Source organism: Castanea sativa, chromosome 6 (genome assembly GCF_040712315.1).
Source record: "Castanea sativa cultivar Marrone di Chiusa Pesio chromosome 6, ASM4071231v1".
NCBI classification, from domain to species: Eukaryota; Viridiplantae; Streptophyta; class Magnoliopsida; order Fagales; family Fagaceae; genus Castanea; species Castanea sativa.
The window spans coordinates 9,819,579-9,847,286 of NC_134018.1; the positions used below are offsets into that span (position 1 = coordinate 9,819,579).

The 27,708-nt window shown below is 32.8% G+C and overlaps 1 protein-coding gene across 1 annotated transcript; it reads left to right on the top strand.

Annotated features, from left to right (window-relative positions):
• The first annotated feature begins 11,424 nt into the window (after window positions 1-11,424).
• On the top strand, window positions 11,425-23,021 carry LOC142639407 (3-ketoacyl-CoA synthase 11-like). The gene is made up of 4 exons (XM_075813594.1): window positions 11,425-12,342; window positions 13,549-14,341; window positions 18,398-18,524; window positions 22,109-23,021. The coding sequence occupies exons 1-4, from the start codon at window positions 11,626-11,628 to the stop codon at window positions 23,019-23,021; spliced, it is 2,550 nt and encodes an 849-aa protein (XP_075669709.1). The 5' UTR covers window positions 11,425-11,625.
• Window positions 23,022-27,708: the final 4,687 nt, after the last annotated feature.

Sequence of the window (27,708 nt, forward strand, 5' to 3'; positions counted from 1 at the left end):
ACTAATACCTTTAAAATATTTAGATTTTTTGCAATGACTTGTTAATGAGTATTATATATTTCCATTTCTTAACACCTCCCTTTTTTAACCTTCTCAAATTGATATATTACTTCTCCATTCAATGTAAGTGTACTCTTTCATCTGGAACTCAGCATGCTTTTTCTTAAATTTTGTAGTATTTAATTTAAATTAAAATGAAATACAACAAGCCTATTGACGAAATTTTTTATAATTATTTTTATTTTTATTTATAATTGTTGATATAAAATGTTATTATTAGTGTATAGTAAAAATAATATATATCAATGATACATTCATATAAAAGTAGTGTTGCTCTAATCACAATTTACTAAATTATTAAGTGATAGGAAAAAAAAGCTGTGATTTACTAGTATTATCATTATTTTGTATCTCAACATTGCTCAATTAAATTATGGGGAATTTTTGTAATTTCTGATATTGAGCAATACTACTAGTTCTACTCATCACATCCCCATGTGGTAAACAAATTTGTGCAATCTCTAGATGTAATGTTTATCTTGATTTTAGTTGCGTGAGGTATCTGACATTAACCTCAAAAAAAAAAAAAAAAAAAAAAAATTGCGTGAGGTAAAATTGCATCTCAAGGAAATGGTAAAAGTTCTAATCTAAATTGGGACGAGAAAAAAAAAAAAAAAAAACTACTCTGATTTTGGTTTTCCAGCATTTTCTTCTCATATGTTTGTTAACTTGTCATGTGGACGTGAACATGGTATAACATTTTGCCTTTGTGCATGACATATATATCCACTAATGCATTGAGCATGCAGCCAATATAACCCCCATAGATATTGGCCACAAAACTATGTATGCCTGCTCCTATGAAATATAATTACTTTGATATATATCCTGCATCTATAATTTAAGAATATATATATATATATATATATATATATATAGAGAGAGAGAGAGAGAGAGAGAGAGAGAGATTATGTATCTATGAAGATTCTCAAAAAAATAAAAAGTGTATGTATTTGTAAAATATAATATTATACTTTAAATTCATTCTATCATTCAAGGAATAATAGCTAAGACAAACCAAGGATTGGTTGTCATCTTAAAATGCCAAGCTATTTGAGAGTCTTTCTCTTCTTATTTCCTTTCTGTCAGTTTGAAAAGAGGGTCATCATTCCAATTAAACTCTCCTTGCATCCCAAACTCCAACAGTTATTTAAAAAAAAAAAAAAAGAAGTGCACACATGGAGCAGGTGCACAGAACATGACTTCAATAATGGATTTCACATGTCATCAAAAGACAACTTGAATTACCCATTAAAGTTAGAATTAGGAACCACCACCTGGCTCACAAGTGGCGTGAAAGTTTAATACATTTGTGGAGAATTAATAATTATTCGGGCAATTGGCAATTGCTCCCTTTATAATGAGAACATGAGAGCAAATTTTGATCACAATCAAGCTATTATGAAGGAAACTTTCATGTGCAGCCTATCAATAAGAAAGATGTTAAAGGAAATTAGAATAATGAACAGGAAAAAAAATGTTAACTGGGTTCAAGTTCAACACATGAGATTATAATGTGGTTGATAAAGACAGAATAATAGAATCTATGTAACAAATTAGTCCTTAACAGTCTTTTAATTTTCTCATATTAATGTAATTGTCAACATTACCAAAATCAATTTTACTGGTTCTAGTTGCCTGCGTCGCAATGGTGGCTAGGTGGAGCAAACATTGGCTGATGCAGGCTTGTAGAGAAGCTTTTTATGGAAATTGTGGCTAGAGCATTAAGGTCTGTCGGTGTCCTCTGCAATATGGCAGAAAGCATGTAACTAATGAAAATGTTTTCATCATCACACTGAAAAGTCTAAATTTGCGATTGCACGCAATGGAACTATAGATGATGTGTTGCTTTTAAGGTTAGATTTTCACGGATGGGAATGTGCATTTAAAAAAAAAGATTTTGAGAAGTTGGGTTTTTTATTTTAAAATTTTTTTTATAATCCATATATTATGTTTTGGCAGTACATATAATTGTGAAGTTACTTATAATGAGATGAGTTTGATTGTAAATTGTAAATATTGTTAATGAGTGTTGTTCTCTCTCTTTAGCAAGAAAAATTACTTTATGCATTTGTCTTATAAAATGTGTGCCTTTCACAAGCAAGTGAGCTCTATGCTTATGAGACCCATATGTTAATGAGAATGGATGCAAGAGATACCGTCTCCTTTAGAACCAGACCAGGTTGTACTTATACATGTAATAAGATAGATTCCATTGTTTATATTCAATCTTCCAGATTTGTTTCTAAATTTAGGAAAGTTGAATCTCAATGGGAATGATGAAATATAGTGATAGCTAATTTCAACTTGGAGTGCTTTAGCCTTTTCCTCTTCATTTATAACATAAAAAATTGGTTGCCAGCTAGAAAACATAAAATCAAGAATAACATCTAGTAATGTTAATTTTAGTCCTAATAATTAGGCTATCCATGGTTAACCAATTGGAAAACAAAATGCACAAACACAGTTTCGGACATTTTCATTGGGCTGATAGAAACCCACTTGGGCCCAAATGAAAAAAGGGCTTAATAAACACAGTTTGTTGAAAGAAGTTTTACGAAGTTCATATATAACCAAAAATTAAACCCATAACAGTTTGCATACTTTATATAAAAAAGGACTGTTCAGGTGTTTGTTTGACAAAACGACTTCTGAAATGTTAAAACAGCAAGAAGAAGTTTGAAGCCCAGTGAAAAGAAGTTTGAAGCCCAGCAAATTCTTTGGAACTCCACCCACATTTAATTGAAATTACTTAATTGCTCTAACTTCATTTGTGAGCTAAACAAAAATGGGCTATTTTCAGTCTTTTTGTTGTCATCTTAATAGTGCTGCCAGACATGTATAGGTCAAGACTCAAGAGGGCTTGAATTACTTTGTTGCTTCTAAAGGTATGTGTTAGCTTAAAAAAATTGGAGCCCTTTTTGGTATTTTCCTCCTCAAATTTGGACTTTTGTTGCCTTTATTATCAGAAAAATCCTAGCCACTTTTCACTTTATCTTCATTCTATTGATAAACGCAAAAGCAGCAGACGGTGAAAGGAATAGAGATAAGAAAAAGAAAAAAAAAAAAAAAAAACTAGAGCCAGGTATATTTACATTTGTTTCTTGAAGAGTGAAAAAGTGTGGGTTGTTTCATCATTTTGGCTCTACCTTCCTTGTCTTATCTCTTTCTTTGAGGTGTTTGACAGCCAACTACCTTATTGATAGACACAAAGTGAAGCAATACGGTAAGGGAGAGAAATAGTGAGAGATAAGAACAAAGAAAAAAAAAAGGGAGTTAGTCATAACCCATGAGTCAACTGCTTTCACCACAAGAGAGAAAAAAGAGAAGAAACAAGAAAAGAAGAAAGTTGGAGAGAAAGAAAGATGAAGATTTTGTTTTGGTTTAGTTAATTCATTTTATCTTTTTATTTTTTTTTATTTTTATTTGATGAAAGTATATTTATCTTATGCAGCTTCTGCACATGAGTTCATCTTCTATGCGGATTATTATTTTATTTCTTGTTGGTTTTTTTGTTTTTTTTTTAGAAAATCTTGGTGGTTTGTTTTAACAAAGATGAAGATTTTGTTTTGGTTTAACTTATTCATTTTATTTTATTTTATTTTTTTTTGATAGAATTATATTTATTTCATTTAGATGTAGCTTCTCTAGCTGAGTTCATTTTGCATGTGGATTATTATTATTATTATTATTATTATTTTGAGAAAGTCTTGCTGGCTTGTTTTAATTTGTTTTACTGGCTTGGCTAGCACGTTTTCTTGCACGTGCTTCAAAACTAGTGTTTACAAAAAAGAGAGATAAGGATTAGAATGTAACATTCTTAGAGGTAGATAACACTTCAATGTCACCACTTCACATATTGCATAAGAGAGAGAGAGAGTTAAAACTTAAATTTTTTTTCAAAAGCTAGAACAGAGAAGAGAATTAGATGGTGGGGTAGGTGAGATACTAATATGCCAGTGCCAAAAAAGAAAGACTTCCATTTTATTTTAATGAAGACTGAAATTTTTTTTCTCTATCGAAATATATAATGTAATATACGATTTAAATATGATACTTGGCCTTTCCATATTTAAAAACAAAATAATAGCCATTTCATTGAATATAAATCATATAAAGAGAGAACACAAGACTTAACAATAACTAGAACATTATATTGTTTTGATTTTAGATAAAATCTTTTAAAAAAGTATATGGTTTTGGTCCTAATTACAATCTAGAAATGAAAATTACATGAATAAACGTAACATTGATCTACTAATCTTTGATCTAGGTTTGGAGACTAAGTTACAAGGTGGGAAAGAGTTAGACATCTACCTTATCCAGTGAAATTGATCTTCTATGGTGACCAACAATAATATTATTATCATCCAACCAAACATGTTATAGACATTCAAGAGTAGTTTATTCAATATTGAAATGAGTGCTTGTGTGTGCATGGTGAAAAACCATAATTTAATCATATTATCATATTTGAATGGGTTGACATTAAAGCATGGTGATTATGTGTGTGCTATGTGATAAAACTAAATCATGTTTACTATTATATTGAATAGCATCCTAAGATCTAGCATACTTTCATATATAAATATGTGAAGAACCTAAGCATAGACATTCAAACAATATCCAAAACAAAAGTATTTAATCTAAATTTTTAGCACATTGTAAAAGAAAAGAGTTATGGAATCATACCTCCATGCATAACATTCCAAGGGAGGGAGGAGATTCCTCTAGAGGATGTTGAGGAGTGAGACAACAAATTGCTAACCAAAGACCAAGAGGAATAGTTTTTGTCTCATTGTGGCTTAACTAGGAGGACAAACCACAAGGGTGCCTCTCTTTGTTGCTTCCTCTAAACCCCTAAAAGAGAATAGGGGTACTCCTTTAAAACCTATGAGGAGTGAGGTAACAAGTACGAGGTTGTAAACCCAAGACCAAGAGGATCGATATTTACCCTTCTAGTAATTCGAGACCAAGAGGATCAAAGCACCAAAGGAGCTCTTCTTGTTACTTCCTCTAGAGTTCTAGGAGAGTGAGGTGCTTTGGAATAAACATTCTACCCTTTTCTATAGTGAGGAAAATAGTATTCTAGAGGAAAGGGGCATTCAATTTGGGGGTTGGTAAGGTTGGAGGGAAAAAAGAGAGCCAAAGTTCAAATTCAGAGTCATTGGGTCCTCCCTTTTTTATCCAATCAAACTTATTATCTTGATTTCTTCCATTTTTTTAGGAAAATTCTTAGGTAGTCTCGGAGTATAGTGAAATAGTGCTCCCTCCTCTCACATTCATGGTGGACCCCATCATGAATTTAATGAACGGACCCCACCATGAATGTGAGAGGAGGGAGTACCATTCTTCGTGCTCCGGGAGTACCTAAGAATTACTCATTTTTTTAACCCAATTAATGCCCAATCAGTAATTAATAGACCCTAATTTCCTCAAATTAATTATCAATCAATTTCAACAAAAATCAAGGAATCCATTAATGTTTGACCATCAAAATAATAGTGTACAACCTTATCTTTTCGAGAAATGTTATGTCCACAATATTTTCACAACGAATCCTAAGTAGCAGGTTTTTATTTATTGTTATTGTTGGGGTAAAAAAGTTATCTCAGTGGTAGGTTCAAATTTGAACTAGTAACAACTAAACATCTATGATTTATTGTGAAAATGTTGTGGATGTAGCACTTTTCTATCTTTTAATGTTAGCTTGAACTAATAGGATTTTGACACATCACCAATTTCAAATTGATCATGACCAATCAGAATTAATTGCTTAAAATCATGTGTGGTCAGACTCAATAGTGTGGGTGCACATCTACAATTGAATTTTGATTCTTTGATATCTTTCAATCCGATGGTTCGAGTAAGGTGCATGACCAGTCATTTTAATTGTTATGACTTAAAGATTAATTTTACATGAAGTGTTTGAAAATCAAACAGTCAAAATTATGGTTTTACCTTTGAGGTGTGAAATTAATCTTTTGCCTTAGTAAATGTTAAATGCAAGTTGCAAAATAGGGTGTACATAGACTAATAGCTAATCGATCGAGATCTCGACACATAGAATACTAAAGTTGATTGATCGAGAATCATGGTAATAGAAGTTAGATCAAGTCCAATCATTTGTCAAACTTATAGGGTTTCATGACCTTAAGGCTAAAGTATAAAGAACACTTATTGGATGACAAAATATACTTTGGGAGAGCTATGTTTTGTACACCTAGGATTCATGTAACCAAGTTCTCCCTAAGGATCACCTTGAGATTGAAGATTCAAGGTTTGGTGTTCAAGGTGAAGTTGCCGCCCTCAGTACATAGTCAAGTTGATGTGAAGAATGTTCAAGATGGTTCTTGAAGTCACGGGTAGAGTGCTCATGTTGCATAGAGTCCATAGTATAAAAGTCAAAGGATGTGGAGCTGCATGTAATTACGTTATTAGTAAGTATTATATGAGGTAGCTATAGAGTTAGAGTTAATTATATATAATTTCTGTTCTATTTAATTGATTTGTTTCCTTGAAGGTTGACGTTAAACCCTTGGAGAATTTTTTTCTATTAGAATTTTTCCTTCATAACCATATTGCTTGTGTTATTTATTTTTTACTATTTATGTTTTGCTATATGGTTGTATGTATTGATTGAGTAATTCTTAGGTACTCCCGGAGCACGGAGAATGGTGCTCCCTCCTCTCACATTCATGGTGGGGTTCACTCATTAAATTCATGGTGGGGTCCACCATGAATGTGAGAGGAGGGAGCACGATTTCACTATACTCCGGGATTACCTAAGAATTTCCCGTATTGATTAGTCTCGAACTGAATATTCATATCTAGGTGGTTAATTAATCAAGTTGGCTTTAAAATTTACTAATTGGTAACAACTAGAGTCTAAATTTCCAAACAAATTCCAATGATAAATGCAGAATTTAAGTCCAAATCTTTTATTTAAAACTAGTTGCTAACCTGTGTTACGCACGGGAATCTACTTCTTTGTGAGGTAGACTAAAATAATTTTATAAAAAATTTAAGAAACTATACCATTGTATAATTTGCTCTTGTATAACTTCAATTTGAGTTACAATTTGATGAAGAAATCATTGCTTGAACGTGCAATGTCCTATAAAAAATTTGTCAGACAGTTTCAAATACTGCAAAAAATAACTCAAAAATTCAGATATTAAAACTTTTGAAAGACCAAAAAATATTAAAGAATAAGATGATTCACTACTTAGAAATTATTGAAACAAAACAAAATATATATGACTAAACAATAGAGAAATATATTCGAAAGATGAGTTACATTCGAAAGAATAATTTCAATTATTGCAAGCTTTTTTATCTTGTAAAAAAGGTTAAAGAGTTTGGTGGTTCATGTACAAAAATTATTTTATAAAAAATACATGAAAAATCATAAAATAATTTTTTTTTAACAAAGTAGAGAAGGAGAAAATAATATAAGAAGAGCTCATACTTCAACTCGGTTTTAAAAAAAATATATTGGAGTTTGCTTTGCTTTTATAGTGTCACTACAAAAAACGCGCGCTATAGCCGCGTTTATAAAAAAACGCGGCTATAGCTGATCTATAGCCACGTTTTTAAGAAACGCGGCTATAGGTCCCCTCTGGTGCGTTTTCAAACGCAGCTCCAGCCGAATAAATTTTTTTAAAAAGTGGGGCTGGAGCTGCGTTTGAAAACGCAGCCAGAGGGGGACCTATAGCTGCGTTTTTAAGAAACGCAGCTATAGACATAATCTATAGCCGCGTTTTTGGAAAACGCGGCTATAGGTCCCCTCTGGCTGCATTTTCAAACGCAGCTGCAGCCAAATAAATTTTTTTTAAAAGTGTGGCCTGGAGCTGCGTTTGAAAATGCAGCCAGAGGGGGACCTATAGAAACGCGGCTATAGGTCCCCCTAGCCGAATAAATTTCTTACAAGAAAGACCTGGAGTTTGCAGCCAGTGGGGGACTATAGCCGCGTTTTTGGAAAACGCGACTATAAGCCCCCTTCTGGCTATGTTTTTAGAAACGCGGCTAAAAAAAAAAAAAACTTCCCACGTGCCCCTCCCTTTCCCACCTGCATCCTCACCTACCCCACTTTCGGCTATAAGTTCCTTTTTTTTTTTTTCTTTTTTCCTTCATTTTTCCAACGTAACTCTTTTTTTTTTTTTTTTCCTGCATCTTTTTTTCTTCTTCACTCCAGCACAACTCTTTTTTGTTTTTTTTTTTTCTTCATCTCAGACACTAATTTTTCTATAGATCTAGTTTTTTTATTTTTTTATTTTATGTTTAGTTAGTAAGAAAATGTTGAAAATGCTGAAAATTTTAAATTTGTGCTATTGTGTCTCTGATATTGTGCTTATGTTTAAATGGGTTTGTGTTCCTGAGCTTGTTCTTTTGTGTTTCTGAGCTTGTACTTGTGTTCCTTGAATGGATTTCGTGTTAGATTTGGGTTGGCTTTGTTGAAGGAAATGAGATTTATGGGTTTGTGTTCTTATATTTTGGAGCAAGTTGTGGTTGTATTGTTAGTATGTTGTGTTTGATTTTGAATTTTTTGGGTGTGTTTGTATTGTTAGTATGTTGTGTTTGATTTTGAAATTTTTGGGTTTGTATTTGATTTTGAATTTTCTGGGTTTTCGTTTAATTTTGAATTTCTTGGGGCGCAGCAACACCCAGAAATTTTTTTTTATTTTTTTTTGTTTTTAAAAAAACCTATAGCCGTGGTTCAAAAACGCGGCTTCAGGTCTGGTTTGTAGCCGCGTTTTTAAAAATTCGGCTACAGACCCGCAGGGTCTATTGCTGCGCCGCTTAGGCCGGGCTTGTAAACGTGGCTTCAGGTCTAAAGCCGCGTTTTCGGGGTCTATAGCCGCGTTTTTGAAACGCGGCTATAGACCCCGTTTTTTGTAGTGTGTTTATGATTAACCTCACAAATTTGGAGATAAATTATCAATGTTTGAGTTTGAGTTTAAGTTGGAATTGTTAGAGAGATAGAGTTTCACTTCTTGTTAAGTTTGGATTAAACAAAAATAATTTTATTTAAATAAAATGATAATTTTATTTAAATATTGTGCTGATGTGAAAAATTGTGAGAGCCAACTGCATAAATTTTGTTGTCAATAAGATTGGGATATAATGATTGCCGACTGCATAAATTTTGCTGTCAATTAAAGATAAACTGCTAAGATTGGGATATAAATCGGATCATACGTTACAACACACGAAAAGAAGAATGAAAAAGACAGATACACAACAAAACATCAAGCACGTACTGAGCAAGATCTTTCTGAATGTTTATCATCCGAATCTAATAAAGTAGTTGAGGACACAAGTTGTGCTGATCAGCTTAGATTATCCTGCTTTTCTTTTGAGACTTTATTCACTAGCTTGTGTTAGCGTGTAAAAATCGTAAAATACATCTCTCAAGTCATTACCAGTTTTCCCATTTTCATTAAATGCAACTTTGTCTAAAATTATGGGACAATAAGGCATGACCTTAATTTAGTCTCAAAAACCTGCTTTCATATTCGGCACGTCAACTATAAGAGAAGGTGGCGTAAAGACATAATCATCACGAGGGAACAACATGCATGACTCAAATTATGGATTTTACTAGGTCAAAATCTAGCTTCAAAAGAAACCATTGCATATACTTTACCTATTGCCCAACAGGTTCGATTCGGAACAAGCGCCAACTATCTGAAAGTGACTCAAATTATTGTTAACGGCAAAATAAGGGTCTATTTGAGATCTGTTTATTTTGCTGAAATTAAAATTTTTTTTTTTGCTGAAAGTATTGTAAATAAATGTAAAAATTAGCTGAAATAGTACAGTGAGACCCATGAATAGTACCAAAAGTGCAATGGAACCTATGAATAGTACAAAAAATAAACTAAATAGTAAAATAAGTTGACAAAAATAATATTTGCCAAATAGATACTGAATTAAGTTTTTGGGGTTTGCAAAAGCGAATCTGAATGTTTAATTACAATCAATAACTTATAGTTTGCATTTGGCATTGACTTAAAAAACTAGTTTTTTTTTACTATTTATCTTATTTTTGTTACTATTCATGAGTCTTATTGCACTTTTTGATACTATTCATGAGTCCCGCTATACTATTTTAGCTACCTTAAAACTTTATTTACAGTACTTTCAGCAAAAAGTTTTCAGTTTCAGCTAAATAAGTTGTTCCCAAACGAACACATAATAAATACTAGCAATTTAGCATGGCAATAAACAATCAATAAGTTTGGATACAAATATTTTATAATTATTGACATAGCCTTTTGTGATTGATGCATCATAAAGCTAGTATATTTGGTGTGCGTTTGGGAGTTGTTAAAAAAAGTTTAGTATTTTTTTTTGTTGCCTTTGTCTCAATCTTTTTGCAAATAATCTAGCTTTTAATTTTCCTTATTTAAATAAACTAGCTTTTTATAATAGATTTAACATAAAAATTACTAAAACTATATTTTTTGATAAATAATATACAAATAATCTACCGAAAAATAAGCAATTTTCAAATAGACCCTTATGTGGTTATGTGAAAGTGATATTGTTTTAATCATAATTTACCACTACTGTATAACTTGTGTATATGTATGGTATAATTAAAGACAATCACAATCACACATATATATGAGTTCAAATTATATATAGTGTAAGAGTTACATTTTTTTAAGGCATATATTATACACACACATGAGTTTATTTATTTTTTATTGTGTGGATATATACATGAGTTTACTTTTTTTTAATTGATTTTTATGGTTTATTTATGTCAAACTTTTTGTATTTTGCTCAACATTAACTTACCTATAATAAAAATTAAAAAAAATTTAGATATGACACGTGACAAAATTAGACAATAACTGAAATCCAATTTAATTAAAGTCTTATTGAATTTTTTTTTCAGCTTGAACTTTAATTAATTAATTAATATTATATATATATATATGTATGTATATTAACACCATGGTATAGACGAATCATAATTCCCAAAACAGAATACAAATTCTCTTTACTATTTTTTGTATTCCATTTTATATTTTACCAATTACAATTTGTTATGTATTTGTTTAATTTTTTTATATTATAAAATAGCAAAAGTTTAAAATGAAAAAAAATGATAAATTGTGATTGATGGAACATAAAGTGAAATACAAAATGTGGTACAGAAAATTTGCATTCTCCGGAACAAGAGTAAACTGGTGAAAGACATTAACACGATGACACCACTCTTCTAGATTGCGCTAACAATGATGTAATATCTGCTCCATAAATTACTTTAAATCTCTTAATAGCATTATATATTCCAACTGCGCTTAACACTACACTACACTAAATCCATCTCTTTAATTTCCTCCAAACTTATCTCTGGCATCTCCAACCAAGTAAGTACCTGATTGGTTTGTTCAAGCAATTTGCTTTACTCGTCAAACCTAGCTTATAACTCCATTGCTTTTTCGTTGTCTAGAGTTTCGAATTTTAGCACTAATGCCACCAAAAGAAAAAGGGTCATCTTGATTTTGTATTCAACAACATACCCAAAAAAGGATTTTGTATTCCATAATGGAGTCTGAGAAGAACGAAAACCTAGACAATGAACCAAATTCAGTTAAGCTTAAATATGTGAAGCTAGGTTACCACTACTTAGTCTCCAACGCCATCTATATTTTCCTCGTGCCACTCACTATAGCTTCCACACATCTTTCTGTCGATGATTTCGTCCATTTGTTCAATTATTTTAAGTTAAATCCCCTGCCATTTACACTATGCACTGTACTTACAGTTTTCCTTGCAACCCTTCACTTCATGCGTCGTCCTAAGCAAGTTTACTTGTTGAATTTCTCATGTTACAAACCCGAGCCAGGTCTAATGTGCAGCCTAGAAGCTTTCATGAAAAGATCTGAGCTTAGTAGAAGTTTCTCCGAAGAAAGTTTAGCGTTTCAAAAGAAGATTTTGGAGAAGTCCGGGTATGGCCCAAGGACATATGCCTCCAAATCACTGTTAGATGTTCCAATGAACTTGACTATTGAGGAAGCGAGGAAGGAGGCAGAGATGGTGATGTTTGGAGCAATTGATAATTTGTTAGCAAAAACAAGGGTTAATGTTAAGGATATTGGGATTCTTATTGTGAATTGTAGTGTTTTCAATCCAACACCATCCCTATCAGCCATGGTTGTGAACCGTTACAAGCTTAGAGGGAATATTTTGAGCTATAACCTTGGCGGGATGGGCTGCAGTGCTGGACTTATTTCTATAGACCTGGCCAAGCGGTTGTTGCAGGTTTGTGTGCATGTTATGCAAAGGTTTGAGTATAAAATCTTTTTACATATTGCTTAAAGCCTAGTAAAGCTCTAAACCATTATTATTCTTCCCTTTGAACTTTGTCTTTTTGCAATGATATCAACTCCCTTTCACATGATCTTTGTTACGCCATGTGTCTTTCCTACTTGAAGTACCAATTACTAAAACAAAGAAACAAAGTTTGAAACCATATGCAATACATATTAAAATTCAATACAGTTTGATATTTTTCATTGTTTTTGTTTTGTTTTTTCTTTCTTAATATGAAATGTAATAATTATGATAGTTATTAAAAAACATTTGTTATGACTATGTTATTAGTTGAAACTATCGATTCTACCATTTTTTAAAAAATATGATGTGATAAAATTTTATGAAATGGTATAGACATATAGGAGGTTTTCTTGATATCCTGATAAAATTTAAACTAAATTTAAAAATATATATTAAAATAATAGCATGGAAAAAAAAATTTTAACTTTCAAAAAGTTATGTGGTATTACTACAAAAAAAAAAAAAAAACTATATTTTTAGGGTTAAAAGTTTGGAACATGTTATACTTTGTCATCCATATAGCAAAGAAAAAGTCTGTCATTATATTATTTCTCTTATAATATTATAAATGTTAAAGCATATAAAAGTCATATATTTTATTTTATTTAATTAAATTTAATTGATTAGTTTACATTTTCTAAAAATATTTTTATATTATAATGCATAATATTTAATATATATTTCATTAATTTATTTTTGCGGAATATTAATTAATTGTGATTAATACACACACAAGAAAAGCATAAATCTCTTATTATGAGACTTTGCCTTTTATCAATTTTGGAACACACAATTTTCTTCATCAATTTGTTATTAAATAGACAAACGACATCACGTGTCTGACTATTATTTCTACATGTAGATATATTTTTCATATGTCAATAATAAATTGTAATTAAAAAACATATGCCCTTTAATGTACACTACTAATTGCTCTAATTTTCTATGATTTACCTCCATCCTGTATTAAGGGAACATTACATAACGTGTTGTCTTTTAGTTAAAATAATAAAATTTCAAAACTACTCATATGCATTAATATTAATTCTAATATAGCATTAACATCACTGTATACTCCATTTATCGCCTTAAATTGCGTAAATCAATCCTTTTATTCCCACCATGGAACAGGTTCAACCTAGCTCCTATGCGCTAGTAGTGAGCATGGAAAGCATGACTCTCAACTGGTATAGTGGCAATAATCGATCAATGCTCATCACAAACTGCCTATTTCGTATGGGAGCAGCTGCAATCCTCTTATCAAACCGATCATCTGATCGCCAACATTCAAAATATCAACTCATTCATACTGTACGTACCCACAAAGGTGCAGATGATCAATGTTACAATTGTGTTATTCAAAAGGAAGACATGGAGAAGCGACGTGGCATTTCAATCTCCAAAGATTTATTGACAGTAGCTGGTGAAGCCCTTAAAAGCAACATTACAACATTGGGGCCGTTAGTCCTACCTCTATCTGAACAAATCCTATTTTTTGTGAACTTAGTTGGAAGAAAGATATTTAAAATGAAGATAAAAAAATATGTTCCAGATTTTAAGTTAGCTTTCGAGCACTTTTGTATACATGCAGGAGGGAGGGCAGTGTTAAATGAAGTAGAGAAGAACCTTAGGTTGAGCGAATGGCATATGGAGCCCTCAAGAATGACTCTTTATAGGTTTGGGAACACTTCTAGTAGTTCCTTATGGTATGAACTAGCTTATTCTGAGACCAAAGGGAGAATTAAGGAAGGGAATCGGGTGTGGCAAATTGCATTTGGATCAGGATTCGAGTGTAATAGTGTTGTGTGGCAAGCACTGCGAACCATAAATCCGAAATATGAGAAGAACAATCCTTGGACGGATGAAATTGATGACTTTCCTGTTTATGTGCCCGAAGAGGTAGCCATTGTCACGTCCCAAACCTGTATTTCAGAATTTAGAGCATGACCGACATATTAATATCAAGTTTACCTCAATACTAACATGAACCAACTTAAGCTGAAAGTGCTTATCAAAAATCGTTTCTTGTATTCATTTTTATTTCCTTGCATAAAAGTCATAATATACAAAATTTGTAAAAACTTTGAAACTTCATTTCATTTAGAACTTTACAAGATTACAACTTGGTTGAAACTTAAGGTATTCATGTAAATATTACATAGCTAAATGTTTAGCAAAACTCTTATTTACAAACCTAACTCCAAAGACATACAACTGGGGTTCAAAGCAAACTAAGGTTCTAAATTACATCTGTGCTCAAAAGGATCAAGTACATCTTGATTCCTTTTATACAAAAAAGAGCTAAACTACTATACAACAAAAAAGAACTATACATTCTAACAAACGAGAATTACAAATTCCTTGTCACCTCTAATACTCTTGCTACTTCCAAGAAAGAACTTGTACACTGAAATATAATAGGTTGAACTGCGAAGCCTAGTAAGGTTTTAAGCTCCATGAACATTTAATAAGAATGTATGTAAATTAAATATTTTATGAATATGTCAACTTTGATAAAATAGCCTTCATACTATTCATATTGTTCTTAAAATAACTTATGAACTTTCAGATGAAAATACTTCCTTTTCCTTTCATATAATAATAAAAGGACATAATAATGAACTTAAACACAATTCAATAACCTTATCTTTAAATACACTATAAAATACTTTATCATAAACTTTTCATCAGACTTATAACACATTCAACATATCTTTTTTATCATCATACTTTTCTTATAAATTCCAAATAGCTTAATAGCTCATTCATGATACATATTAGTCAATCCAATTGTAAGTCTGTCACAACTTTGGGAGGCTTCTAGCACATAGTGCTAGGTATCTAGCATTCCCCACAATGCTAGGTAATCCCAAGATCATATCAGAAAGTATCATCCTTTTTGGTGTGATTATATCATCAACCATAGGGTTCAGTTGACATTCTCCACAAGTTGGTCGTTCCCAACGAAGGCGGGTATAGTAGAGTCCTCACCAATTATAATGGCCAATCAGAATCTCCATGGAAATACCAATACTATAACCCTTATTGGCTTAGTTTAGATCATAACAATGGAATAACCGAAAACTGTACTTTTTATTTTTTATTTTTTATAATTATAATTTTACATAATATTTCATAACAATTACATATCCACTTTATCCTTAAATATTATGTTCGTGATATAAGTAATAGCACTAATATGCCAAAATTATCATACACATAAGATTCAATAATTCACGAACATATATCTTTACTTAAATTATGTTTATATGTAGTATCTCAATTAAAAGGTTTTGATGCATAATAATTTTCTAAATAGTCCTTATATTTATCAAACACACATGTCACATATTCCTTACCTGAAAACAGAAAACGTGAGAGATTTCTATAAGAGGAGCTCAACTGTCCATGTTTTCATTCTCGTTACCTAAATGAAAAACCAAAACTTATTACTGACAAACTCTTCCTAAGTATTTAAACTTATACATGAATCACAACCTAACTCTCAAACTCAAGAAAATCGTAATTCCCATCACACAAGGTTCCCCAAAGCACATGATACATTCATCAAACACATTATGTACCAAACTATAGAGAAATCAAGGCATAAAATTTATCTATGATCCAAACATACCAAAAGATGAGCATACTAATTTATAGCTCAAAACATTCACCCTAACTTTAGAATTAAATTCTCAAAGTCAGGTTTATCATATATTATTCACTGCTTATTTCAAATCGCTAACACAAAATCACAAATTTCAGCTTCTAACAATCAAATTAGAGAATAAAAGAGGGAAACTAAACAAAACAATTATACTATCAAAATACCCAAAATAAGATAAGGTTTTATTTACTTACCCATAAACTTTGAAGCTAAAAATTTAGTGTTAACCTTTTAATTTCTTCTTTCGAGAGAGATATATGGTTTCAGTGAGAGAGGGAGGGCTGTTGGCTTGAAGGAAGGTGTTGCCGATTCAAGAGCAAAGAAAGAAGAAAAGAAAGGAGCAAAGAAAGATGAACAAGGAGTGTTTCTAGTGCAGCAAAGAATGTTAGGTTCTAAGGATTTAGGATCTAAATGTATTAAAACTTCAATGTGTAATGTTGACAAACCATGATCAAAACTTAGAGTCTAGATTTAGGCTGCTAAAAATATGTTTAATGTAAAGTTGGAATTGAGTAATTGCAGAAAATTATTGTTCAATTTTCGCAAGGCTTGATCGATCGAAAATTAGACTTGATTGATCGAAACTCGTGCAAATTGTTTTTCAGTAGAGTTTTCCAACTCAGCCTAAGCCCGTTTGGCGTGTAGGGTTTTATGTTTTGCTTTAAGTATAAAAGGAAAAACCTTATCCACGTTTTTAGGTTGTTGTTTATGCTGTGTGTGTGAATCTCTTGTGAGATCTAGAGGTGTTTGCCTTCATACATACTTAGGGTTATCAAGATCGAGATTGATGTCGAGAGCTTGGTGATTGTTTTAGTTGCTACATAAAGAGCTTAAAGAAATACAAGTGGTATATTTGTGGATGCTGTGGATCTGAGAAAGAAGTAGCTCGTGGGCTCGGAGCTGTCACGTGGTCGTGGTAGTAAGTTTTCTACTCGAGGTAGCAATAGGATGTTAGTGGTCTAAGTTGCTATTGTAAAACTTCAATTCTTTCATAGTGGATCTGTTTTTTCTTGAGGATAGCTAGGTTAAATCTTCCTTAAATTTTTTACCAGTTTGGTTTTCCTGGGTTATCATATCGTGTGTTCTTTATATTTCTGCACTGCTTTACATGATATGATTGTTATTGTTTTAACCTAGATCTGAATAATTTACCTAAGTTAATCACTTGGCTAAATCACTAGGTTAAACAACTTGTGTTTTAAAGGGTCTAAAAACGTACAAGTGGTATCAGAGCGGGTTAGCTCTAGTATTTAGATCCTTTGATCTAAGAGTTGATCCTTGACCCCTGTTGTCATGGAACATGGTCACTCTCTTATGATCCCACCTCACTTTGATGTGAACAGTTATGCCTATTGGAAAGTAAGGATGAAAGCATTCCTAAAATCTATTGATGAGAGAGTCTGGAATTCTGTTGAGTACGGATGGGAGAAGCTTATTACTCCAATTAGTGAGTGGAAAACTTCTCAAAAAGAAGAAGTCGCTTTTAATAACAAAGCCATGAATGCTATTTTTAATGCAGTTTCTATGGAGGAATTCAAGAGAATCTCTAATGTTGAGGTTGCTCATACTGCTTGGAATATTCTCCAAACTGTGCATGAAGGCACAAAGGCAGTTAAGATCAATAAATTGTAGCAGTTAACATTTAGATTTGAAAGCATTAGGATGTCTGATGATGAAAGTTTTGATGAATTCTATGCTAAACTTAATAACATTGTTAATTTTGCTTATAATTTTGGTGAAATCTATGATCAGCCTAAGATTATTAGGAAGATACTTAGATACTTGACAAAAGACTTTAGACCCAAAGTGACTGCCAATACTGAAAGCAAGGATATGGACTCCATCCCTGTTGATAAACTTGTAGGATCTCTCCAATCCTATGAGTTAGACCTACCTAAGAAAAACAAATCCAAATCAATGGCTCTTAAGTCAGTTGATGATGTTGAAGGGAATGGATTTGATGACGAGCTCTCTACAATAGAGATTGCTTACCTTACCAAGAACTTTATAAATTTTCTTAGGAACAATAACAGAAGGGTAAGAGATAAAAACAATGTTGAACCTAGAAATTTTAGGAGGAATGAACCCACTAAGGTGAACAATAATGAAAAACCTAAAGAAAAAGTAGGTCAAACTTCTAATAATTCTATGGGTCAACAATGTTTGGTTGTCAAGGGTATGGTCATGTGAAATCAGAATGTCCTACATTCTTAAGATCAAAGGGTAAAGCTATGGCTGTAACCCTTAGTGATAATGAAGTTTTTGATAATGAGTCTGGCAGTGATGAGGATTGAAACTTTATTGCTTTCACAGCTACTGCTGTAGTTGATGAAAGTGTTTTGGTTGATAAGAACCCTTCTGATGGGAAAATCTCTAAGAATGCTGATTTGCAAGAAGCCTATAATAAGTTTTGCAAAAAACCTATAATAAGTTTTGCAAGGTTGCTACAAAGGATGCTATGAATGTTGATTTAGGTTTACGAAAAATTGCTTCTCTTGAACTTGATAAGAAGAATTTGCTCTTGAAATTGTTTGACGCTAATAAATTGCTTAATAAGGTGAAGACTGAGAACATGTTGTTGCTTGATAAAGTTAAAAACTTGGAACTAGAATTATCTGTTGCTAGAGAACAAACAAATAAGCTTGCTAGTTCTAAACTTGATCACATGTTGAGTATTCAAAAGTCTCCTTTAGACAAAATTGGTCTAGGTTTTGTTGAAGGCATTTCTTTGTCTGAAATTAATTCCATAAAGTTTGTTTATTCTTTTGAGCCTCCCATGAGTGAGATTATCAAACCAGTAGAAGTTGCTCCTCCTTGGAAGATTAGGGTTGATCTCAAAGAGTCTAAACCTAGGACTCCTAACCCTCCTAAGGATAAGTTGCATGATAGACCTGCATGAGTTTGTCATTTTTGTGGAAAGTTTGGGCACATTCGTCCAAACTGTTTCAAGTTGCAAGCTACTAAGCGAGCAAATTAGCCAAAAGTATCTGTGCCTCAAGCATAAGATCCTATTGTACTTATTGGTGAATTGGTAAAGGTTTTAAACCTTTATTCCAACTTTGGAGTTGCTCATTATTCTAATCAAAATAATAACTCCAATGCTAGAGTTGCATCTAAAAAGTTTTGGATGCAAAATACTCAATCTAATTGAGTTTTTCTGACATGGTCCTTGTGCTTCATCTCTCTATTCTTTGTGACCATTCTTCTTTTACTATTTTGGTTTGTATTTTTATTTTTATTTTTTTTTTAGGATTTGTATTGCATATCATTCATGCATTTCATGATAGGTTGTTTTTGTTTTTGTAAAAAAATAAAAAAGAAGAAAAATGTGTTTTGCATTAATTTTTTCTTAGTTTTTGAAATCAAGGTTGACCATATTATCTTTACATAACTTGTTTATGTACTTTGTTTAGCTTGGATGAGCTTATTTTATTGCATTTTGCTAGTTTGAGTCTTGTAGTGCATGTTGTATGAGAGTTGTTTATAGTTTTTGATCATTTGATTTTAATCCAGAAGTCGCATGCTTTTGATTGTTGGACTTGAACTTAATGAGAAAGATATAAATAACCATCTTATCACTATTTTACTAGCCAATCATGAACACCTTAGTGCATATCATTAGATTTCGTGCTCGAGAAAGTGTAGCACATGCACAAAAAGAGCATAAGGTGTAATCTCGGCTTAGTGATAAAATTGGTGTGTACATTATTGGGCTATAATAAATTCACAATGAAATAAAATTGGAGTGTACATTATCTTGACTATTCTAATAATTTCCAAATAGAATAAAATTAGTGTGTACATTATGAGGCAAATCAAGAAACTTACATGATTGTAAGCTTTTATTCTACGAGATGTGAGAGTTATATGATGTAACTCCATAAGTGATAGCCTCTTTCAAATTTATGTGATGAATCTTGTAAAAATTGTGATTGATCACTATCTACATATCACTTCACATGTATCTCAAGCTTTTTCTAGTTACACACACAACACAAATTACTCTTTGTTAAACTTAGTACATGATATTGTGTGTGATCTTGTTGTGGCCATCCAAGATTTAGAACTCCTTGATTTTAATGCAAAATGTGTTTAAAGTTTGAGAATTGGGGACAAATTGATTGAAAATCTTGTTTTTGGAAAATCTGGGTTAAATTCAAGGGTTTTTGAAAAACTTTTCATCTCATACTCATGCATTTTATTCATAAAACCTGGTGCTTTGAGGGGTTTCTGCATTAAATTGCTCTGTTTTTTCAAAAATTTGATTTTTCCAGATTTTCGATTGATCGAATCTGTTGCTCAACCGATTGAAATTGCAATTAGAAATTTGGTTTGAATCTGCCTAGCTTGATCGCTGCTTAATTGATGCTGGATTGATCGAATGTGATTTTCGATCGATCGAATCTATTTTTCAACCGATCGAAAATTGTAAAGTCAGTTTTTTTAAAAACATGAGATCTTCACTTGTTCTTCACTTTTTAAAAGTTTTTCAAAAGGTTTTCTCTTTCTCTTCAACCGGTCCAAATAGGGGTCTCCATGGGTTGGTCCAGGTCGAGTTTATGCCTAACCTACAACCGACCCGCTTACATCAGGTGGACAGCTGAACGACCTGCCGCCGACAACCTCAAGTCAAGTCTGATCGGACGCCGGTGGACAACGGTCGGGTCGGTCGGCCTCATACTGAGTTGCAATCACTGGGATTTTCACCGGATTGAAGCTCAAATCAACACATCAAGCCCAGATTTGAGCGAAAATCACGGATCTAAGAAAAAATTGAAGCATAAACATCACATGAAGCTCAGATTTGAGTGAAAAATTCATCACTATCGCCGGATCTAAGTGAAAATCGAAGCACAAGCACCAAATCTTTGCCAGATCGAAGCTTAAAATTGAAGCACGATCTTCATCTCACCGCTGGATCAAGTGTAGATCTGAGCAAAATCTTCATCTCACCGCTGGATCTAACCAAAAACTACCAAACTTCACCGAAAAATCGATGAATCTGAACGAATATACGTAACTCTGGCCTTCTTTCATGGGTTTCCTCGATCGGATCAGGTACATCGGGTTTTGAAGAATAAAACCTGCCATTCGACCCACGTCAGTCGATTTTTGGGGGTGGAGACCCGTCTTCGACCATCACCGGCGTTGAGTCCGCCGGTTTTCGGGTCGGCTCGGATGGTTTGGGTGGGTTGGTCGGTTTACGGGTTGCTGTGGACACCCCTAGGTCCAGATTCAAAGCTAAATTTTTTGTCGTTTTCCCTTAATCTTTCTCAAAGGTTTTTGTCGTCTAGCACCGGTAAGACTATTTTGCCCTTTCTTTTTGTTTAATCTCATTTTTTCATGCATTTAAGGGAAAATTTTGAACCTATAGAAATTTGGGGTTTTTGGTGTTTTCGATGATTTCTTTCAAAATTGATCAATGGGTTTTTGTTGTTGGATGATATTAACATGTTTTTCATGATTTAATTTGATCAATTTTATGAAATGGGAAGAATTGAGAATTCTGGGGCATGAAACTACCCGATTTGGGGTTTTTGTTCAATTAAGCTTAATTTGGTAAAATTGGCTTGTGTTATTAATTCATTTTATCGTTATATACTGTTATCTAACTTGTGTAATGATAAATTGATCAATTTGTTGGGATTTTTGAAAGTGGGTTTTTCAAAATTTGGGGTTTTGATATAAACTCTATGTTCAAGCCAATTTGTGATTTTTAAAGTGTAATTGAACTATTCTCACTGCATTAGAGCATGCATCATGTGTTAACATTATTCATGCATCATATAGATTGTTCTTTTCTATATTGTTTTTGCTCTAACTGTGTCTGATGCAGTCTGCCCTTGGGTTTTCCTTTTTCTTTCTTTGGTTCTTTTATGTCTGTCCTTTCCAACCTTAGCATCATGACTAGGAAGACTAGAGCCAATAGGAAAACACCTCCACCTCTACTACTCCAACTTTTGATAGTAAGAGGTTTCTAAGTGAGAAAAACTAAGAGACCTATAAGAAGCTGAACATCCTTAGGTCTGTGTGGGCTGAGAGAAAAGTTGTCTTAGATGAGCTTGATGGTGAGATTCAGAGAAACTTTGAGCGTAAGGGTTGGTTACCTTTGTTGGATATAGATCATCCTCCTCCGGCTACCCTAATTAGAGAGTTCTACTCAAACCTCTCTGTTCACTCCACTTCTTCCAACATTCATTTTATGAAGAGTTGGATAAGGGGAGAAGAGTATACCATTACTCCTTCAGTAATGGCTTTAGCTCTTGGTGTGCCTGTTGTACAACAGCCTGTGTATCTTTATGATGAGTCCCCTCCTCTTGATGATATCATGTCCTATATCACTAGTACTTCTATCCAGTGGGGTTCTGATTCTCGGATCACTTTTCATGAGTTGATTGAGATTCATTATCTCTTTTTTCGAATTTCTTGCCATTCTATCTGGCCCATCTCTCACTTGCACACCATTCCTATAGAGAGATGTGCATTTTTGTATGCTCTTGTGACGGATGCTCCTATGAGTTTTCCTCATCTTTTCATTCGATCTTTGGTTGTGGTCCATAGGAGTAGTTCTTCTGCTCATGCTCTTTTCTTTCCTGTTTTTATTCATCGGATTTTGTTGCATTTAGGTTTAGATGAGTTTCCTACTTTTGAACCTGTACATATTATAGCTTCTATAGGTGCCGCATTCCTTAGGCAAAGAGCCGCTCAGATGAGAGCTAGCTCTAAATGCCCTAGAGTTGAGTCTTCTTCGGGTGTTGCATCTCCTCCTCCTCCTTCTTCAAGTGATCACACTGCTGAGGAGTTTGTTGATCCTGCTGCTGCTGATCCTCCAAATTCTACTTCGGATGATTCTAGCATTCGTCGTATGTTGGACACTGTCATGACCGTTCAAGCGGCTCATGGTCAGCTTTTGGTGGATGTCCTCACAAAGCTTTAGGCTTTGAGTGCGGATTTGACGAGCTTTAGACGGTCCCCTCCACCACCTTCTTTTGATGATGAGTCTTAATTGCCCTTTGGCAATTCGTCACGAAAAGGGAGAGTACACATGGATGGAGATAGGGGATAGGGGGAGATTTTTCTATTTTGGAGCCTTGGAGCTTTAGATTGTATCTAGGTGCTTCATTTTGTAACTTATTGTTTTTTGGCTCATGATGTAGTTATTTTGTTGTCTTTTCTTTTTATGAGTTGTATATGAGAGGGGGAGACATTATGTTTTTAGTTCTATTTCTTGTTTCACATTGTGCTACATTGGCTATTGATGATTTATATTATGAGGTTATTCATGATATATTTTTTATTTTATGTTATGTGAAATCAAGATTTTATTTTGTTTACTTGTATTTTCCACACAGACGTTTATATGTTTGTTGAGTGTTTCAGGAATATACAAGTTGATTCAGTTGTGCTGTTGTTTACACTTGCAATTGATAGATAGTAGTTAGGTTGAATTGTTTTTTGGTTGGACATTTTTAATGTAATGGGTTGTTTGAGTAACTTTGAGCATTTTGTTTATTTTTTGTTTTGTCACGGATTGCCAAAAGGGAGTTTGTTAGGTTCTAAGGATTTATGATCTAAATGTATTAGAACTTCAATGTGTAATGTTGGCAAACCATGATAAAAACTTAGAGTCTAGATTTAGGTTACTTAAAGTATGTTTAACGTAAAGTTGGAATTGAGTAATTGCAAAAAATTACTATTCAATTTCTACAAGGCTTGATCGATCGAAAATTAGACTCGATCTATCGAAACTCGTGCAAATTGTTTTTCTGCAGAATTTTCCAACTTAGCCCAAGTCCGTTTGACTTGTAGGGTTTTATGTTTTACCTTAAGTATAAAAGGAAAAACCCTAACCACGTTTTTATGTTGTTATTTATGCTATGCGTGTGAATCTTTTGTGAGATCTAGAGGTGTTTGCCTTCATACATACTTAGGGTTATCAAGATTGAGATTGATGTCAAGAGCTTGGTGATCATTTTAGTTGCTGCATAAAGAGCTTAAAGAATGACAAGTGGTATACTTGTGGATGCTGTGGATCTGAGAAAGAAGTAGTCTATGGGCTCGGAGTTGTCACGTGGTCATGGTAGTAAGTTTTCTACTCGAGGTAGCAATAAGATGTTAGTGGTCTAAGTTGCTATTGTAAAACTTCAATTCTTTCATAATGGATCTGTTTTACCTTGAGGATAGCTAGGTTAAATTCTCCCCAGGTTTTTTGCCGGTTTGGTTTTCTTGGGTTATCATATCGTGTGTTATTTATATTTTTACATTGCTTTACATGATATGATTGTTATTGTTTTAACCTAGATCTGAATAATTTACCTAAGTTAATCACTTGGCTAAATAATTAGGTTAAACAACTTGTGTTTTAAGGAGTCTAAAAACATACAAAGAAGACAAGAGAAATGGATTTTGGGTGGGGCACGTGTATTGCTAAGGGAAAAGGGTTGATGAGTCACCCTTTAAACTTTTAAAATTTGCTTTCCACCCCCCCTTATAAGCTTATATTCTAGAAAGGCCCAAACAATAAAATAATTTTGCACATATATCCTTACCTTTATAAAACTTATTTCTACAACATTAAAAGAGCATATATCTTCTATAATATCACAATATCAAATCTTTATGCACTTAGAGTAATTAAGATAATACTAAGTATATAAACCCATAAAATTAATAATATAATTGGGCTGAGATGTCACAGCCATTGTTTTTTAAGGCTTCTCCTCAAAAAAATGAAAAGCAAAAAAAGGGCTTCTTCTTTTAGGAAGTAGAACATTCATAAATGTTTTTGTTTTTCTTTTTTCTCCGGAATTTGCATGCCTATGATCTATGAAACATAAATAATGTCTATGTATTAGCTAGCTATGGTCTTATGTACTACTATTGAAATTATAATAATACTCTTGCTCTTTTTTCTTTCATTCTTTGATATTGCTAGTAATTGGGAGCTATGTCTCCAATTTCTGACTTGAAAACTACTAGAATTTTTTTATGGGATTGAGAAAGTGATAGAAGAGAAGAGAAAGACATATATAGAATGTTGTGAAATTAAATATTAACGTGGTTTGACTTGATAACAAAAGTCCATTGCAAAAGGATTTGATAATCACTACAAGAAAACTGGCCTATTGCGGCGGGCCTATTGCGGCGGGTGAGAAAACTGCCGCTATAAGTCGCCTATTGCGGCGCTTTTTCGGCCCGCCGCTGTACATGAGATCTATTGCGGCGGGTCAATGGCCCACCGCAATGGACCTAGTATATTGTGGTGTACTATTGCGGCGGGCTAGTGACCCGCCGTAATAGACCTACTTTAGTGGCCTTTGGTTTAGATATAGCGGCGGGTCAATGACCCGCCGCAATAGACCCTGAAATTGCAGCAGACCTATTGCGGCGGGTGCAAAAACCGCCGCTATATGTCGCCTACTGCGGCGCGTTTTTGGCCCGCCGCAGTAGATGAGATCTATTGCGGCGTTTTTTGTAACCGCCGCTATAGGTAAGGTTTTTGTATAAAATCAAGTTTTTGTAGTTTACAATAACGCATAAAAGATGAGTTTAAAGATCAAATGGTAAATTACATCCGATTGACATAAAAATTGGCATGCATGTTAAGAACATATAGAAAATGTGATCCAACGATTGAATTTTCAAAATATGAATTCAACAATAAGTTATTGGTTGGTGTAACATTTTTTAGAGTTACATCAAGTGTAACTAGAACCCAACCCTATATTTCTTAATTTGATGTGAATTTTGACAAATCTACCGTTAGATTACATTATCTTCATATATTTTTCATGCTTACAAAATTTCAAGGTGATCAAAGATTAATAGCCATGTCATCAATCAATTGTTTAAATTCAAGTTTTTGTAATTAAAAATAACGCATAAAGGATGAGTCTAAAGATCAAATGGTAAATTACATCCGATTGGCATAAAAATTGGCATGCATGTTAAGAACATATAGAAAATGTGATCCAATGGTTGGATTTTCAAAATATGAATTCAACAATAAGTTATTGGTTGGTGTAACATTTTTTAGAGTTACATAAAGCGTAACTTGAACCTAACCCTATATTTCGTAATTCGATGTGAATTTTGACAAATATACCGTTAGATTACATTATCTTTATATAGTTTTCATGCTTAAAAAATTTCAAGGTGATCAAAGATTAATAGTCATGTCATCAATTAATTGTTTAAATTCAAGTTTTTGTAGTTTACAATAACGCATAAAAGATGAGTTTAAAGATCAAATGGTAAATTACATCCGATTGGCATGAAAATTGGCACGCATGTTAAGAACATATAGAAAATGTGGTCCAACGGTTGGATTTTCAAAATATGAATTCAACAATAAGTTATTGGTTGGTGTACCATTTTTTAGAGTTACATCAAGTGTAACTTGAACCCAACCCTATATTTCGTAATTCGATGTGAATTTTGACAAATCTACCGTTAGATTATATTATCTTCATATAGTTTTCATGCTTAAAAAATTTCAAGGTGATCAAAGATTAATAGTCATGCCATCAATCAATTGTTTAAATTCAAGTTTTTGTAGTTTACAATAACGCATAAAAGATGAGTTTAAAGATCAAATGGTAAATTACATCCGATTGGCATGAAAATTGGCACGCATGTTAAGAACATATAGAAAATGTGATCCAACGGTTGGATTTTCAAAATATGAATTCAACAATAAGTTATTGGTTGATGTAACATTTTTAGAGTTACATCAAGCGTAACTTGAACCCAATTCTATATTTCGTAATTCGATGTGAATTTTGACAAATCTACCGTTAGATTATATTATCTTCATATAGTTTTCATGCTTAAAAAATTTCAAGGTGATCAAAGATTAATAGTCATGTCATCAATCAATTGTTTAAATTCAAGTTTTTGTAGTTTACAATAACGCATAAAAGATGAGTTTAAAGATCAAATGGTAAATTACATCCGATTGGCATGAAAATTGGCACGCATGTTAAGAACATATAGAAAATGTGGTCCAACGGTTGGATTTTCAAAATATGAATTCAACAATAAGTTATTGGTTGGTGTACCATTTTTTAGAGTTACATCAAGTGTAACTTGAACCCAACCCTATATTTCGTAATTCGATGTGAATTTTGACAAATCTACCGTTAGATTACATTATCTTCATATAGTTTTCATGATTAAAAAATTTCAAGGTGATCAAAGATTAATAGTCATGTCATCAATCAATTGTTTAAATTCAAGTTTTTGTAGTTTACAATAACGCATAAAAGATGAGTTTAAAGATCAAATGGTAAATTACATCCGATTGGCATGAAAATTGGCACGCATGTTAAGAACATATAGAAAATGTGGTCCAACGGTTGGATTTTCAAAATATGAATTCAACAATAAGTTATTGGTTGGTGTAACATTTTTTAGAGTTACATCAAGTGTAACTTGAACCCAACCCTATATTTCGTAATTCGATGTGAATTTTGACAAATCTACCGTTAGATTACATTATCTTCATATAGTTTTCATGATTAAAAAATTTCAAGGTAATCAAAGATTAATAGTCATGTCATCAATCAATTGTTTAAATTCAAGTTTTTGTAGTTTACAATAACGCATAAAAGATGAGTTTAAAG